Source organism: Phacochoerus africanus, chromosome 2, assembly GCF_016906955.1.
Source record: "Phacochoerus africanus isolate WHEZ1 chromosome 2, ROS_Pafr_v1, whole genome shotgun sequence".
Lineage (NCBI taxonomy): Eukaryota > Metazoa > Chordata > Mammalia > Artiodactyla > Suidae > Phacochoerus > Phacochoerus africanus.
The window spans coordinates 115,326,539-115,345,423 of NC_062545.1; the positions used below are offsets into that span (position 1 = coordinate 115,326,539).

The 18,885-nt window shown below is 40.3% G+C and overlaps 1 protein-coding gene across 1 annotated transcript in view; it reads left to right on the forward strand.

The window, feature by feature from the left end:
- Positions 1–298: 298 nt before the first annotated feature.
- ADAM10 (ADAM metallopeptidase domain 10) overlaps positions 299–18,885 on the forward strand; it is a 120,950-nt gene continuing 102,363 nt past the window's right edge. The window contains exon 1 of the mRNA XM_047766251.1: positions 299–794. Within this exon, the coding sequence (XP_047622207.1) occupies positions 740–794 (55 nt within the window). The 5' untranslated portion in view covers positions 299–739. The remainder of the gene's footprint in view (positions 795–18,885) is intronic.

Below are 18,885 nucleotides of genomic sequence, written 5' to 3' on the forward strand. Positions count from 1 at the left end.
TGTCGCCAATGTAATTACCGCTTGTTGGGACTTTGCTTTTGTTTACTTGGTAGACGTCGCGCACCCTAAGAAGCAGAGAGAAGTAACCAAAATTTCCATTCCCTGTGAAGTTAGTAAGTGGAAAGCGGCCGCTTAACATCCCTCACGCTCACTTTTAACCCAAGGGACAGCCCTCAGCAGCGCTAAGATAAAATCCTCTGTGGTCTGCAGAGTTGCGCTCCGGTGCGGGGGCGGGGCCCCAGGAAACCCCGCCTCCCAAGCCCAATCCCAGCTCTCCGCCGGCGGACAGGAAGCGGCGGCAGGCCTAGCAGCCCGGGAACTGGCCCCGGCACGCATGCGCGCGTCCCTGGGGTGCCTGGGGGAGGGGGAGGGGCGGGCTGAAGGGGTGCGGCTCTGCCTGCCGGTTGGGCGCCCGTGGGTCACGTGGCAAGGAAGGAGGCGGAGGTCCCGGGCTCGGGGGAGGGAGGTAGAGAAGAGGGAAGGAGCGAGGGAAGGAAAGCGGGGAAGGGAGGAAGGAAACGAACGAAGGGGTGGGAGGTCCCTGTTTTGGAGGTGCTGGGAGCTTTGCCGGCCCCTGAAGTGGGGCGAGAGGGAGGTGCTTCGCCGTTCTCCTGCCGGGGGAGGTCCCGGCTTCTCTTGGAGGCTCTGGACCGAGCCTCTTCAGCTTCTCCCTCCGGATCGATGTGCTGCTGTTAACCCGTGAGGAGACGGCGGCAGCAGCCAGCAGCGGCAGCGGAAGATGGTGTTGCTGAGAGTGTTAATTCTGCTCCTCTCCTGGGCAGCGGGGCTGGGAGGTAAGGCGCGATACCAAGCGCCGGGGGCGCCGTGAGCACGGCGTACCGCGCGGCGGCAGCGGCGGCCGGGCCGAGCGGAGCCCAGTCGCGCGGCGCGGTGGGCGCGTCAGTCAGCCTCGCCGGCCGGCGGCGCCACTCCGGCGCGCAGCGCTCCCCGCTCCCTATTGTCCCCTGCGCCCCAGCCGCCTTCCCTTCTCTGGCGGGCCGAGGAGGCTCCTAGCCTCCGACGAGGCCTTCCCCACCCCCTACCGCCCCAGCAGCAGGGGAGGCTCGGGTCGCCTGCCAGAGAAGCAAAGTCGGGTCGCCAGGCGAGAGCAGTGGAGCTCAGGCCGGTGGCACCATCTCTCCAGCCTCCTCACCAGACGCCGGGGCGGGCAGCTGCCTCCGGGCCGGCGGTCTTTGCCAGCCTTGTCCGGCGCTCACCCTCTTCACCCGTCCGCCCCCGGCCCCTGCCGGGTGGCAAATTCCGGAGTCCGCTCCGCTGCGGAGAACCGCTGCGCAGGCTGGTGTGAAGTTGCGATATTTATTGTTGTTTACCCGGCGCGGCGATCCACACCGACCCGGTTCTGCAGAGGGGCCTCCAGTGGAGGGGTAGCAGTGGTCTGCTGCTTGTCTGACCTGGGAGGTTACCGCTCTCCATAGTTCGCCGCCGCTGCTCCGGTGTTTGGAGAGAGATAGCAGGAGGGTGTGCTTCTCTTCTGTGAAAACATTCCGTTGCCCTGGAGAAAGGGTTTGGTGGCGAGAAAGATAAGTCGTTAGTTACGGGCTGTTCATTGATCTGTAGACTGGATTGGGTCTTTTACAGGGACGGTGCCTGGGTGACCCAACTTGAAGAGTTTTTTAAAACTGTCAGGTGGAGTAGACATATTGTGTAGTTAGGGGATTGTCAAAACAGTTGCAACTCTCCACCCCCCAGATTGGAGTTAAAATTGCTGAAAGCGCTAATTTCTTGCTCACTCGGTTTTGAAGGCAATATTTATTTCCAGCGTATCCCAGGACCAACTGTATCATTTTTGTTGTTGTGTAAAGTGTTTTATTTTAGGTTAACTTTTTGACTTGCGCATAATAAAGACCTCAAAGTATGTTTAAAAGCATTGGATTGAAAATTTTTCTGGAATGCTTTGCATGAGTAAAGACTAATTTGATAATTTAGGAAATAGCGGAATGTTTCATGTAGTGGATTGTTTTTGTTCCTTTGACTTTGACTTAAGACTTTAGAGCCAAGTATGTTCTTATCCTGCTTTTGTCTTAGTCTGAGGGTGATACTTTGTAGATGGACTAATGTAGTTGTAGAGTTCATTTTCTGGAGAAACATTTAGATTAGGAGCGTCTAATAGATGTTTAGTTTGAAGTAGCTATGCTGGAGACCCTCTGCAAGGGCCTTTTCTTTTACATTTGTAGTTATGTTCTAGATATGGCTTCGAACAAATCACTTTTCTGTTTTTGTTAGGATTTCCATGAGGTAGTAAAAAGTCAGGCAAACCACGTGAGGCAGTTTAAACTACTGATGAGTAGTAGTATATAAAACATCTTTTGTTTTTAAAGAGTGAAATGAAATGGTAAGAATAGAAACTGGTGTATTCTGATGTTTGAAGAAAAAGCAAATTGAGGGCATAATCTTTGTAGGCTAAGACCTTTGTTAAACAATAATTTTATAAATTCAGAACTCTTGGAGTCATAAATATTTTGCATTAAACATTTGTTAAAAGACTACTTTTTGATGTTTGATGTTGTAATCAGAACTTTTTCAAAAAGACACTAAGAAATCTTTCATTTTAAAATTAGCATTAAGATTGTACCTTTTGGGTACTGGAAGATATTTGTAACTTTATTGTGATATATAGTATTTTTTTCTACAGATCTGAGCTATTTATGGTCAAGTTTATAAGAAGTTTGTATGAGGATAATATGTAGAATAGAATACATTCAGATTGTCGTATGAAAAAATAAGTATGTGTAGATTAGGAGAAGCTGTAGTGGAAATAAAACTTTAAATATAAATGACATTTTAGGTACTTAATAATCCTTTTTAGTTGCTTTTCCCTATCTGATTAGTCAGTCACTGTTTGAGTTATTTTTTTCTTGCTCTTAGTGTGAAGGATGGGCAGCTGGAAAAGAGAATTAATGTGTTTAGAACCATAAAACTAAACTTTCCTAATGCTGCCGGTTTCTTGCACATGTCCCAGCCCATGATGTTTTAGTGGGAAGATTCTATAACTTTTCTAGAGTTTAGTGTCAGTATAGACACATACTCGAATATATGCATAAAAATGCCTTTCTCTCTCTTTTTTTTATGGCCGCACCTGCGGCATATGGAAGTTCGCAGGCTGTGGGTCGAATCAGAGCTGCAGCTGCCAGCCTACACCACAGCTCGCGGCAATGCCAAATCCTTTAACCCAATGAGTGAGATCAGGGCATGAATACTAGTCTGGTTCTTAAGCTGCTGAGCCATATTGGGAACTCCTTTTTCTTTATTATAGGTAATCACATTAGAAATTTATTGGAAGTATTCTGATTAAATAAAGCCCAAGAACTTTTATGTGTAAATTGTGCTTTCTAGCACAGATATATTGGTGAGTTGATGTTTTTTCTCTCTCCCCCTTAAAAAAAATTAATTGGTGTGTTTGAGAAGTCAAAAAGTATTTTAGCTCTAGCAGTAAATTCAATCCTGTGTTTTGGTGTAATGAAATCATACTTTGATGAACTTTAGAGTAGGATATGTTTTTTTTATATTCAAAAATCTAGTGCAATTGCTTTGCTTTGTACCATGCATTATAAAGAAATAGATTTTCTGGAAGTTTGTGCAAAAGTGTTAAAAATATCAAAGCTTAAGCTTTTATATACAATTTCTCTCACTTCTCTCAGCAAGTAAGGATCTATGAAATTAGTAAAAGAGACAGACTTTTTGTCATTATCTTTGTTTTTGTTTATTTATTTATTTGTCTTTTTAGGACTGCACATGTGGTATGTGGAGGTTCCCAGGCTAGGGGTGGAATTGGAGCTGTAGCCACTGGCCTATGCCACAGCCACGCCAGATCTGAGCTGTGTCTGCAACCTGTACCACATAGCTCAAGGCAATGCTGGATCCTTAACCCACTGAACGAGACCAGGGATTGATCTTTCGTGCTCATGGATGCTAGTCAGATTTATTTCCACCAAGCCATGATGGAAACTCTGAAGAGCTCTTACTCTTCATCTTTTTAACCTCAGATAGAAAATCCAGTTAGCTGTATCATCTTGAGAAGGTCCATTTTAAGCCATCTGCTATATTAACTATCTTCTCTCTGTATGTATGGGACCTCTCTGAGTAGCAGGGTATGAGGGAAATGGGCAAGGAAAGCACCTCTTTCTTTTCTGATCTTTTTATAACGTTTAAGATCTTCAAGGATATTTATTATCTGATATCTTTTTTTTGGGGGGGGGGGGCCCGCATCTCTGGCATATGGAAGTTGCCAGGCTAGGGGTCGAACTGGAGCTGTAGCTGCCTGCCTACACCACAGCCACAGCAACACGGGATCTGAGCCACGTCTTCAACCTACACCACAGCTCACGGCAGCACTATCCTTAACCCACTGACTGAGGCCAGGGATCTAACCCGAATCATTGTGGATACTAATCAGGTTCATAACCTGTTGAGCCACAACAGGAATGCCTATCTGATATCTTTTAAGTTATTATCCTAAAAGCTTGCAGGGTGAGCAGGGACAGTAAATGACATTTTTGTGATATCTGTGGTGTATCTGAAATTGTGTTAAAAGTTTCCCTTTTCAGTATTTGGTACTGTGGCTCAGTGGGTTAATGATCCTGCTCCTCTCTGTGGAGGCACGGATTCGAACCCCAGCCCTGCATAGTGGGTTGAGGATCTCACTGTGGGAGTGTGGGTTTGATCTCTGGCCTGGGTGTGACCATAAAAAAGAAAGTTTCACTTTTCAACGTTTATGAAATAGTGGTGATATTTTGTATGTGACGAAACAGTATGGAGGAAATACTTTTTCTGACATCATCCACTTGCTAAGTGGTAGATTAAATTAAACATTCAAACCCAAACCAGTTTGACCCCAAAGCCTGAGTTTTTTACCCATTGCCCCCATACTTTTTTGAAAGCACTTTCACATGTTAGCTCAGAGGCGGCCTCTGGACTGAACCACCTTAGTGATGTGTTTTGTTTGATTTGCAGTGTCTTTACATTTCAGCTACTGATTAGCATTGGAAAACTGGGAGATTTCTCAGTGGAGTTAATAGATTTCTGTATTTTGGGGGAACACTTGAAAATCTAGTCACTGCTGGGCTATATTTCTGTTGTCTGGGGCAGAGTGGTAGAGCAGTAGCTGCCCTGTGAGTCAGCGTGGGTCCCTTCTTTCTAGCTGGTACTATGCTTTTAGCTGGCCTGTTGCACTCATTTTTTGTTACCTACCTCAGTTCTTGCAGGTATGTTATTTGCATCTCTTCCCTGGCTTTATCTTGCATAGATGATAACAACCTTAAAAAAATTTTTTTTTGGACTGTGACCTGTTATCCAACTTTTAATATGTTGTTTGTAATTCTTAATTTTTTTAATAGTCCTAAAAATTTGTTAATAAAAACTGGCATACACAATGCTTTTTATCGAGTATTATGATATTAGATGTTTTTAAAATCCTTGTTTTCATTATAGTAACAATTTGGAGGTCTTAAAGAATGATATTTATGATTTTTCCATGGAGTGTCTGTTGTGGCTCAGCAGAAACGAATCTAACTAGTATCCAAGAGGACACAGGTTTGATCCCTGGCCTTGCTTAGTGGGTTAAGGATCTGGTGTTGCTGTGAGCCGCGGAGGTAGGTCACAGATGCGGCTTGGATCTGGCATTGTTGTGGCTGTGGCATAGGCTAGCAGCTGCACCTCTGATTCGACCCCAGCCTGGAACCTCCATGTGCCGTAGGTGCGGCCCTGAAAAAAAAAAGAATATATAATTTTTCCACATATCTATCTCAGTGAACAAATAAGAAACCACTTCTTTTCTAGTGGGATGAGACTCACAGGAAATAACTTGTTGAGGGTTGTATAGATAACTTAGACTTTTTTTCTTTTAAGAATAGGTTATAAACATAAACTCTGTTTTCGAAATTAAGAAAATGAAATGGAGTAATAAATTCAATAAGCTCCAGTTTTCTAACATTATTGGGAGGTGACAGGTTTGGCTATGAGACGATTCCTGTATAACAAGTCTCTGAGACCAGACTTTGTAAATTTTTGGCTTTTTTTTTTTTTTTAAGGGCTGCACCTGTGGCATATGGAAGGAAGTTCCCAGGCTAGGGGTTGAATCAGCTACAGCTGCCAGCCTACACCACAGCCAAAGCAACGCAGAATCCAAACTGAGTCTACAACCTACACCACAGCTTATGGCAATGCCAGATCCTTAATCCACTGAGCAAGGCCAGAGATTGAACCCGAATCCTCATGGACGATAGTTGGGTTTGTAACCCACTGAGCCACAACAGGAACTCCAATTTTGGCTGTTTTTGATGGAAGTTTTTCTAAGATGTGTTACACATTTACTGTGTCCCTTTTAGATGGATTGAATTTTATCTTTTCTTAAATGATTGAGGTTTAGTATAAGAAAAAGTTATAGTCTTGGGCTAAACTTAGTTTAGCTGTCAATTTTTATACTAGGAAAGGAAGGATAAATGGAAAAGAGATAAATAGAAAAGCTGTAATCCTACCAGTTAGATTCCTGTGAGGGCAGTAACGCTGCTGTCCAGTAGTGTGAAGGCGTTGCCTTAGTACTAGTAGGGGCAGTCACTTCCTAGCTGGGTTGCAGGAAACAACCGTACTGAGAAGAGTCCTCAGGGAATGTAGACTCCCTTTGATACTGGATGAATTTATTTTGAGGCGTCTACAGTTCCAGCTAAACAATGTGAGAACGTGTACAGTAAGAACATTGCTGTATAGAGTCACCAGTGTTTATTGTATGTCTGTGGCTAGTAGGAGTCATGATGCCGCATGCCTAAATGAGAAGGGAAATAAAAAAACACACTGAGTTTGTCAGAGTAGACAGAAATGCCAAGATATAAAAATAGAATTCCAATTTTGTATTGTAGTTGCAGTTGAAATGAGGATTTATTGAGCTGAAGGGACATCAATCTGTTAGGGTGAGCTTTTTGAGGTAGTGGAGAATGGCATATAGTGTAGTAAGATGCATGGAGGCTTACTTGCTTGGAATGGAGAGTCCATGGCAGGAAATAGGAGAAATGCTAACTGGGCCGTATTGACTGGGACTCACTGTATTCATACAACCTTAGGCCATGATAACTATGAAGTAGAGTATTATAAAATCTTGGTTGTTGAGCAATTGTGATATGATACAGTAAGGAATAAATTAGCTATTTGATGAACTGAGTGAGTCCTGGATTAGGGTATTGATCTTAGAAATAGATAAGGGTACAACAGGAAGTTTTATGGAAGAAAATCTGGTTAAACTTGGCACATGTTTAATGTGAAGCTATCAATTTATTAAGACTTTGGATCATAGAGGCTGTTGCATTGGAGAGAGTGGTTTTATAAAACTTTGAGGACCTCAGTCTTTAAAGTTGAAAGTGTCTAAGATTTTGAATCCAGATTGAAAGTTATAGGTTAGGATGTGTGTCCTCATTGAATTTTATTCTATTTGCAAGCTTTGGTTGGGTGTTGGCTAAAACTTTGCACAACCCTTTAGTAATCTGTGGCTAGTCATTTGGGAAGCATTGCTGTAGGTAGTTGTGAGCTAGAAGTTTTTGTGAATTTGGAGTGGAGGTGGGAAATTATATTTAAAAATACATACCACTTCCTGTGTGGCTCAGCAAGTTAAAGATCTGGTGTTGTCACCACAGTGGCTTGGGTTGCTGCTGTGGCACGGGTTCAATCCCTGGACCCGGGAACTTTTGCATGCTGTGGGTGGGGCCAAAAAATATGTTAATGACTATGTTTTTACTTTACAAGTATATATTTACTGCCCTTAAGTTGGAATTAGACTCTTTAGTTCAAGAATATGCTTGATACTGTTGCTTATAAGTGAATTGTGAAATTCTTATTTCAGAGACAAATTAGGGGAAAGAATGTGATTTTTGCATGTGAAGCAGATGTACACAAACAATTTGTGTAGCAGAATTTTCTTTCCCTTTACTGGCATTGATGATGGCAAAGGATACACACATACACGTTTTCAACAACTTTGTACTTTGGATTTAGTTTTCTAAAGAATACAGATAAACTCTATACTTACGAATTGAGTGGAATATTAATTTGCTCCCTCTTTTCCTAAGAATTAAGTGGGGTGAGTTTGTAAAAATGCTGAAGATACTGTAAATGGCTGTGCAAATATTGTTAAAAATATATTTTTCTTTTCTTTTTTTTTGTCTTTTTGCCTTTTCTAAGGCTGCTCCCACGTCATATGGAGGTTCCCAGGCTAGGGGTCTAATCAGAGCCGTAGCCACCGGCCTACACCACAGCCGCAGCAACTCGGGATCCGAGCCGTGTCTGCGACCTACAGCACAGCTCATGGCAATGCCGGATCCTTAACCCACTGAGCAAGGCCAGGGATCGAACCTGCAACCTCGTGGTTCCTAGTCGGATTTGTTAACCACTGAGCCATGACAGGAACTCCTAAAAATACATTTTTCTAAGCCTAATCTCATTTGGAATCTATTAGTTACAAAACATAGATAAATATATTTTTAGAAGTTGAAATACTAGAACATGCTTACCAAACATTAGCAAATAGAATTTAAGAAATCCATAATTCCTTAGCGAACACAGTTCTGTCACTTTTTTATATTAATCATTCAGTCTTAAAAAATGCATGTTATTATGAATTTACATCATAGTATTTATGAGGGTTTTGTATCCTTTAAAAAATTAATGTGTAATTAGAATGTATATGCAAAGTAGACACTGAAATATTTATAAGTAGTCTAGAGATAGTTTTGGTTGTCACAACTGGAGGGATGCTTTCTAGCATCTAGGAGGTACAGGCCAGAGATCCTGTTAAACATTTTACAATGCATAGGACACCCCCCCCCCCACCGCAACAAGGAATTACCTAGCCAAGATGTCTGTAGTGCTGAGATTGATAAACCCTGCTCTTGCAGAAATTTGTCATTATTGCCTTCATCTTATTTCTGATGGCTTGCTGTCTTAATTGATTACTTGAATTACGTTAACTTTCCATATTTTATTTATTTATTTATTTATTTATTTATTTATTTTGTCTTGTTGTTGTTGTTGTTGCTATTTCTTGGGCCACTCCCGCGGCATATGGAGGTTCCCAGGCTAGGGGTCCAATCGGAGCTGTAGCCACCGGCCTACGCCAGAGCCACAGCAACGCGGGATCCGAGCCGCGTCTGCAACCTACACCACAGCTCACGGCAACGCCTGGATCGTTAACCCACTGAGCAAGGGCAGGGACCGAACCCGAAACCTCATGGGTTCCTAGTCGGATTCGTTAACCACTGCGCCACGACGGGAACTCCCAACTTTCCATATTTTTATCCTGTTGAAGCTTTCTTCTTCTAGTCCTCGATGCCCTGCAGTTATGAAAATTTTTTTTTCCCGGCATTTCCCATTCTTTTCATTTTTGAGTTTGTATTTGGGAAGAAAAATTGATTCTGTTAATTTATAATAGTGATTGATAACTCATGAGGATTCTGTAAAAACCAAACTAAACTAGTTGCTTGTTAACCCAGAAAAGCCATGGATTAGCAGGATTTTAGTTTCTGTGGGAAAGATATTTTTGAGGCACTTAACCAGCAACTTACTCTGCAAAACTATCTTCTTAGTTAGTAGAATTAGTTCTACTCAGGTTCAACTTTTCACACGTTATTTTCTATAAAATTTTTACTCAAGTCCTCAAAAACCTTCATGTCTTTTTTGTAACTCTATCCTTCCTTCCTCTTATTGTTATTGGTAACACCTTTGGCAGAGTTGTTTTATTTGCGCATTCACATTTCCTGGAAGGAGTTAGAGGCAGATGGTTTGGGGTATATAATACAGTAGAGGGGTGAGGTAATGAGAGTAAGTTCACAGTAAAATGTGAGGTGTGGAGGAGTTCCCTGGTGACCTATCGGATTAAGGATCTGCTGGCATTGTCACTGCTGGGGCTTGGATCATTGCTGTGTGCAGGTCACTGATGTGGCACAGGTTTGATCCCTGGCCCAGGAATGTGGGTAAGGCTTAAAAAAAAAATGAGGTGTGGAGTGGAGGCCAGAGCCATTTTGTGTGTGTGTTAGGTGGGTTGAAAGTCTCATAGTCCCTTGTCTGTACTTGTGTCTGCATTTATTTGAAACGGTGCAAAGGCATTTCAAATCAACATAGAAATCTAATTTTGTACATTTTTCCATTTTTGGTTTCTAAGGCTGTATTTCATAAGTGCTTGAAATTTAATAGGTTTTAACTATTGGTGTTTTATGTCCTTTGTGATTGATCCAGTTTAATATTAATAGTTTATAATTTCACTTTGAGCCAGCTAGCTTTATTATCTTTAATTCTTAGAAACTAGCTTATCTCAAAAAGTGGATGTAGGTGTTCCCGTCGTGGCACAGTGGTTAACGAATCCAACTAGGAACCATGAGATTGCGGGTTTGATCCCTGGCCTTGCTCAGTGGGTTAAGGATCTGGCATTGCCATGAGCTGTGGTGTAGGTCACAGACTCGGCTCAGATCTGCTGTTGCTGTGGCTCTGGCATAGGCCAGTGGCTACAGTTCCGATTAGACCCCTAGCCTGGGAACCTCCATATGCCGTGGGAGCGGCCCTAGAAAAGGCAAAAAAAAAAAAGGTGGGTGTGTTGGAATATGCTTATAATTGTAGACATTCTCTCTTATCTCAAACTTTCACTTGTAACTGTGACATATAGATATTTGTAGATAGTGATTTGTCTAGTTTTGTGAAGAAATAGATACTGTGGCTTAAGTTTGAAGCACATTGTAGATGTAGCTTTTCCAAGACTGCAGTAAAGGCACTTAAGTTTACTTTGAAATATAGGAAAGGACATTATAGTTCCAAGTAGTCTACCTTTGTCATACAAGGGACTAGCTTGGCTAATGGCATTTGGTGCTTCAAGATCAGAATGAATACATATCAAATATAAGAAGCATTGATCAACACAGTGTGATGCCTAAGACACAGTTGATGACTCAAGTTCCTTAGGAAGGAAATAGCTTTTTTTTTTTTTTTTTGAAATAGGCTTTTGTGTTGGGGAAAAATGCTCTTGGTGCCTAACTTTAAAATTATAAGAGTGAAAAGTCTGTAGAAAACAACTTGATTACAAGTAATTTTTCTGAGGAGTGGATGTAATAAGGCTTAGCTTATTCTTAAACATCCTCTCATTTATTGTAATTGAGGTTTTCTGTAAATAGGGAGATGTGCAGTGTCAAAAGAGTTTTGCAGATTTTCTTTTCCACATTCTTAAGATTTTAATATAAACTTTCTTTGATATAAATGGGATAAAAATAAGTTTATTTCTTATATATGTAATATTGCTAACCCACACAAATATGATACCACCAGCAGAAAGATATACTCTGTTTTTTTCCCCAGATGTTAATGAAATTTTCATTCTTTGGAATAGAAGATTACGTTTTGGATTTAGCAGTTAAGTAAGAAGCTTTTGTTTGTAAGCATTCCTGCAAAGTAAGATACTGCCTACCCATGGGATGTGGAAAATAATAGTAATGACTAGCATTTATGGCATACTTCTTATATTCCAGGTATGGTTCTTAGGGTATTTTTTGTATTAACTCAGTTTTCACAAAATCTCTGTAAGATTCTCTTTTCACAACAATGCTATAAGGTTCCTCTCTAAAAGGTTCATCATCTTAGAAATGAAGGAAATAGGATCAGGGAGGGTAACTTACTCAGGGTTGGAAAAGTCCTATAGCTATTAATTGAGGAAGCCAGATTTTTTTTTTTTTTCCTCCTTTTTAGGCTGCCCTGGGGCATATGGAGTTCCTGGGCCAGAGATCAGATCCAGGTTGTGACCTAAGCTACAGCTGTGGCACCGCCTGATCCTTTAACCCTCTGTATTGGGCCGGGGATTGAACCTGCATCTTGGCGCTGCAGAGACACCTTGGATCCCATTGTGCCACAGCGGGAACTCCCAGAATTTTTATATAATCAGTCTGGCTCCAGAATTCATGCTCTTAAAAACCTTACTGCCTCTAAGAAACATATCCTTTAAAAAGTATAATGAGGTCGTTAGGTTCTGCCTTTGTACGAAGATTGGATCATTTTACCATTAGAGCATAATGTAGGCTCTTTGTACTTACAGTATTGACCCATTTGACTTGGGGTCATTCAAGTTCTTTGCAAGGTGTTTTTTTTTTTTGTTTGTTTGTTTGTTTTACCCTTTTGTTTTTGACATTGGAAAATGTTTAGAATTAAGAGGGGAGCATAACCTTAGAGAACATTTTATGTATAATACCTTTTAAATTTTGTCATGGGTGAATTTATATTTGTATTCATTTTTTTAAAGCTTGAGGACTGATACTAAATCTCTGGATGGTGAGATATAGGTTATATCTTTTGCAAAAATATCTCTAGCAAAACTTACGTAATGAAGAAGACCCATTTAAAAAAGTTGGGTTACCTTTAGTAAATGCAAGTATCCTGGTGACTTTGAAATAATTACAGGAAATAAAATACTGTAAAAACGGAGAGACCTCCTTAAGCTCTCCAGTGGCAAGGAGACCAAGTTATGTTTTTTTCTCTTTGGAACCTGCAGCCCATTTTTCTACTATTCTTATATTTAGGTGATTTTTTGGTGTTGCTTTACTTTCGTCCCCAGGTTTTTTTTTTTTTTTTTTAAATTGTCTATTTTTTCCATCTTATAGGTCCAATCCAATTATTCTTCTACCAGTTTTACATATAGGCATTTGTTTGATACGCTATTTTTTTCTTTTTTTTTTTTTTGCTATTTCTTTGGGCCGCTCTTGCGGCATATGGAGGTTCCCAGGCTAGGGGTCGAATTGGAGCTGTAGAGCTGTAGTCACGGGCCTACGCCAGAGCCACAGCAACGCAGGATCCGAGCCGTGTCTGCAACCTACACCACAGCTCACGGCAACGCCGGATCGTTAACCCACTGAGCAAGGGCAGGGATCGAACCCGCGACCTCATGGTTCCTAGTCGGATTCATTAACCACTGCACCACGACGGGAACTCCTATTTTTTTCTAACTTCTTATCTTAAAAAGGTGTTTATTTTCTGAAAGGCTGGAAGCATATGTAGTCCATTTAACATTTATATAATTTTAACCTATGTTTATCAATGGTTATCTTTTGCCACATTTATCACTTTACCACTCTTAATATTATTGAAGCATTTAGCACTTGTCATTCACTACAGACATTAGACTAAAAGGGGAAATGTCGAATGAGTTCAGGGTTATCTGATTTTACCCAATAAAACTTGTAAACTTTACCATATTAAAATGAAACTTAAAAAAATTCTGTGGTGGCTCAGCAGAAATGAATCTGACTAGTATCCATGAGGACGCAGGTTCAATCCCTGGCCTAGCTCAGTGGGTTAAGGATCTGGTGTTGCCATGAGCTGTGGTGTAGGTCACAGATGTAGCTTGGATCTGGCGTGGCTGTGGCTGTGGCTGGCAGCTGTAACTCTGATTGGACCCCTAGCCTGGGAACTTCCATATGCTGCAGGTGCGGCCCTAAAAAGACAAAACAAAAACTGCGTGAGTAAATTGCAGAGACAATTACTAGACCTGTTAGAAATTCTGATACTCTTGGATGAATATCATAGGATTGATTTGTGGTGCTCTTATCAACAAGGTGTAGGCTACGTTGTTTAGAAATGAAAACAGATTTCTGGGAAACATTGAATGGATTCATTAATTCTTACAGCAAACATTTACTGAGCGTCTTTTTGTTTGTTTGTTTGTTTTTTTGCTATTTCTTGGGCCGCTCCCGCGGCACATGGAGATTCCCAGGCTAGGGGTCCAATTGGAGCCGTAGCCACAGCAACTCGGGATCCGAGCCGCATCTGCAACCTACACCACAGCTCACGGCAACGCCGGATGGTTAACCCACTGAGCAAGGGCAGGGACCGAACCCGCAACCTCATGGTTCCTAGTTGGATTCATTAACCACTGTGCCACGACGGGAACTCCTTTTTTTTTTCTTATTCTGTTCTAGGTAATGAGGGTACCCACTGAATAAATCAAAGTTGTTCTCAAGGAACTTATATTCTGGTGATAGAGGGGTATGTCAATAGAAATGATATGAAGAAAGAAAAAACAGGATATGACAATTAGTATGATTGGGATATATGCTTTTAGATGGGTGGTCATAAAAAGCTTCCGAAGAAATTGAGTAGATGTCTGAGTGAAGTGTGGCGGCCAACCCTGCTTTGGAAGAAGATGTTCCAGGCCAGAGGGGTGAAGGAGGCTAGAGTGGCTGTAGCACAGAGGAAGGGGAGAGTGGTAGAAGATACGGTGAGATCATAAGACCATTATGGGAGTGAGGAGGTGGGGCATGCAACCGTTTATAAGGATGGTGTTCAACCTTGTAAGCCATAGTTAGGATTTGGAGCAATGGAAACCTTTGAACAGAAGAGTGCCATGAAATAACATTTGAGCATTTTTACTTTGCTGTGTGAAAAATAGACTGTAGGGGGGCAAGAGTGGAAGCTAAGAGGCCAGTTATTTGTCGTGGTTTTTGACTGTCTGGAACCTTTTGAACCTTGCTGTGTTTTGCACATTTTTAGCCTTATGAATTGCATCTCCCTAATTTAGATTCCCCAGCCTTTCATTTGCAACTAGGACACAGGCGTGTAAACTAGTCTTCTCTAATCAGAAGCATCACTGGAGACCTGAATTCTGAACTGAGCAGTCATGTATGCTTACCGAAGTTTCCCAATAGAGTGCATCTTTCAGATTGTTATGACAGATTTTTCCTTAGTTTTTTTTTTTTAAGGTTGTGCTTCTGGTAGAAAAGTGGCATTAGAGGGGCAGGGCAGTTTTGGTGTTTTTCATAAGATATTTTTTTGTTGATTATGGTGTATTCTGTTGCTTCTGGGGATAGCTGGATAGTCTTGAGGAAGATAAAAGTGGGGTGGATTCTAGTATTATTGTCAATTAATACAGTATTACTTCAAATAATAGATTATTGTATGAAAAGTATGGGAATTGATTAAGATCATAATGGGGAATGGTTTTAGTGTTTATGGAAAAAATCTATGTGTTCTGGGTTAGGTTTCCTGTGTAGGATTTTGCATGTTGATTTGTAAGGAACACAAAATCTTGGATTCTTATTTGTATCTGATGTTCCTTTTGATTCGTGATTTCTCTTGGGTCAAGCTTGATATTATAGAAGCAGTGATATTGCTAGTATTAGGGCATATATATTTATGGGTTCATGGGACCTGGGAAAATCTAGCAAGTAATAAGGGTCAGGAATAGAGTAGCTGATTAAGAGTTATAGTAGATAAGTGGGCAGCTTAGAACTAGGGAATCAGGAAAATCTGTAATAAATGGGAGCTGAGCTATGAAAGTGAGTAAAAGAGGCCACGGTCTGTTCAGATACAGTTGAGGAGATGGGTGAATATATAACTGCATCAGTGAGATTTGGTGTTGGAGCTGCATTATGTCCTGACTTTTTGAGCTTTTGACTGGTTGCTAAAGTGTAGGAACAAATCTCAGTTGAGTAGGTCCAGACTCTGCATGTGGTAACCAGCAATTTTGTGGTGTCTGACTGAACTAAGTAGTGCAAGAGTAGGAGATTAGCATGAGCTCCTGTGGAGTAAACTGTGCCAATTTCAATCACTAGCTGTGGAAATCAAGGGTATACATATATATTTTTTTTGGCCTATAAAATACATTCTTCTGTGGTATTTCATTACATGTTTTTCCACATCTGAAAGGTAGATGTCAGTTTAGGTTTTTAAAGGTCCCTGCCAAATGCTGTATTTTGATATTTTTATTCTTTTCAGTTTCTTGTAGTCACATCAGAAATGGGAATGGTAACTTACCTTGCTTATGATGAAAATTATATAGTTATTGTAGAAAGTCAGGAAGTCACTGAAACCAAAATGTCTCCTATTTGCTGTGTGACCTTGGCCTTGTTACATATCTCCCAAACCTCAGTTTTCTTTAGAAAGGGCTAGCAGTTCTTACTATTACTATATTAATAATAGTTCTTACTAATAGTTTTTACTATTACTATTAGGTCTGATGGGTGGATTAAAGTGAAAAGCTGTAGAACACTACAGGACCTCACAGATAGCAAGTGCTTAATAAATTTTAGTTACCATTACATCCAGTTTATAAACATGATTTAGTTAAGCACTTAAGCAAGAAATCTGTCTAGTCAGAATATTTTTTTGAACATAGTAAGATATCAGTTTTCATTTAAAAAACCGAATACTTTTTAAAAATAGGCATATACAATTTGGAATTTTTAATTTTTCCATTTAAAGTTATGAAATGTTTTTTTTTTTTAAAGCAAATGTCTTTTAGCCAGATTTTCATGTGAATTTTAAAATACTACGTTTCTAAAATAGGAATGGGAAAAAACAACCTTAGCATAATATTGTGAACATATTATATAATGAAAAGTAAAGCTATTAAAGTCAGGAACAAAGTAAAAACACTCTTCAGTTTCCATCACTCAGTGTGGTTTGATAGTCCTAGTCAGTGTAGTAAGCTTAATAAAAATAGAATTATAAATAGATGAATAAAAATTTAAATATGAAAAGCAGAGTCAAAATACCAGCAAAATTATATAGCTATATATTTAATTATTCTTAGAATATTCATGCAAAAATTTAGGGACTTTTGAATCCCCTTGGCACATGGATCTCAGGGTTAGAACTCCTATTGTAGAGAGAAAAAAAGATGGTTATAACTAACCAACCCTAATGAAATTGAGTGCGTGAATAACTTTCTGTAGATTTGATATGTACCTTGTGATGCTCTGCCTATTCAACTCTGCCATCATAATATGAAAGCAGCAATAGAAAATATATAAATGAATGAACTTACATCTATTTGGCCATAAAGCAGGTGGCCAGCTTACATTGACCTTTGGTTATAGTTTGCCAACCCCTGTTTTATATTATTTGGAAACTTTTTCTAATCAGTACATTATCTGTGCTATCTGGTAAGATATTTCTTGCTTAAATGGTAGCACTGGTGGTAATAGAGTGGTAATAACCCTATTAGTATACTGTTAAACCCTTAGGTTAAAACAAGCATGTGGAAAAAGGATATAGCTTCTGGTAGAAATTAGGGTGTTTCTGTATGCAGAAAAGTTACAGAGCTTCTCAAACTTGAATATGCATACAGATCTTTGGGAATCAGGTACATCTTAGCAGAGCCTGAATCGTTTGTGGATCAGTAGATCTGAGGTGAGCCCAATATTCTGTATTGGTAACAGTTCCCCGGGACGCACCTATGCAGTGAGTCCCTGAAACACAGTTTTTATAGCAGGGTACTGTGTGTGTGAGGCAAATGCAAAATACTGTATACAGAAAAAGATTTGGTTGGGTATGGACTTATCCACAAAGACAAATTTCCAGTTTCAGTGGTAACAGTTAATAAATGAACTTGTTATTTTTACACATGATGAGTAGTAGGCTTCCAGGTTTTCTTTTAGCTTTTTAGCTTAAATGTTGAATTAGACCTTCAGTACTGCTAGTAAGGTCTTCAGAATAGTGTAGTAGCTACTTTCTCAACTGTTATTTTTCCTTAATGTTTGATTTCACTCAGTGTTCTTTTGGTACCTGCGATTACTCGATGTCTTTTAATCTTTTATTTCTCCCTTCTCTTACTACTTATGTTTATCCTATTAACAAAAATATAGTTTTTATGAATAATGGGTCATTATAGGATGCACAATAGTTTCTTAAAGGTGAGTAGAGTGTTGATTTTTTTTTTATTTTCTTGAAGGAGGACAAGTCAGGCTATTTTGAATTGTCTTTGTGATTCTGGATAAAGTTTATAACCTAGGGAAAAGTGAAAGAAAGGTCACATCTCCTATGCCTACCTCTTTTTTTTTTTTTTTTTAATTGCTATTTCTTGGGCCGCTCCTGTGGCATATGGAGGTTCCCAGGCTAGGGGTTGAATCGGAGCTGCAGCCACTGGCCTACGCCAGAGCCACAGCAACGCTGGATCCGAGCCACATCTGCAGCCTACACCACAGCTCACGGCAATGCCGGATCGTTAACCCACTCAGCAAGGGCAGGGACCGAACCCGCGACCTCATGGTTGCTAGTCGGATTCGTTAACCACTGCGCCACGACAGGAACTTCCTACCACTTTGATTTATCATTTTTCTTTTAAAATATTTCATGAGCTTTATCGAAGTATAATTTTCATACAATAAAATTTAGCAATTAATTTTGAGAAATGTACATAGTTGTATAACCACTACCATAATAATAATAATAATAATATAGAACATTTACATCAACCTATGAAGTTCCCTTGTGCTCTTTGCAGCCAATTCAGAATAATTTCTGATTTCCCTTTTGATTTCTTATTTGACTCGTGGGCTATTTAGAAGTTCCTAATATTTAGGAATTTTTCCAAGTATTTCCCATTGATTTAGTTGCCCTAAAGTTAGAAAACATACTCTATGATTTGGTCTTTAAAAATTTATGGAAACAGGGAGTTCCTGTTGTGGAGCAGCAGAATCAACTAGGAACCATGAGGTTGCAATTTTGATCCCTGGCCTCACTCAATGGGTTAGATCCGGCATTGCTGTGAGCTGCGTAGGTCTCAGCCTCGGCTTGGATCTGGCATTGGCGTGGCTATGGTGTAGGCTGGCGGCTGTAGTTCTGATTGGACCCCTAGCCTGGGAACTTCCATGAGCTGCGGGTGCAGCCCTAAAAAGCAACAAACAAACAAAAACCAAAAAGCAAAACAAAACAACAACAAAAAATTTATGGAAACATGCTTTATAGCCTAGAATTAACGTCTGTCTTCGTTGATATTCCATGTGCCCATGAAAAGAATATGTAATGTATTGTTGGATAGAATATTTCATAAATGTTAATTGGGTCAAGTTGTTTAATAGTGTTCAGTTCTTATTTTTGTCTACTTGTTCAGTGAGGACTGTTTTGATTTCCAACTAT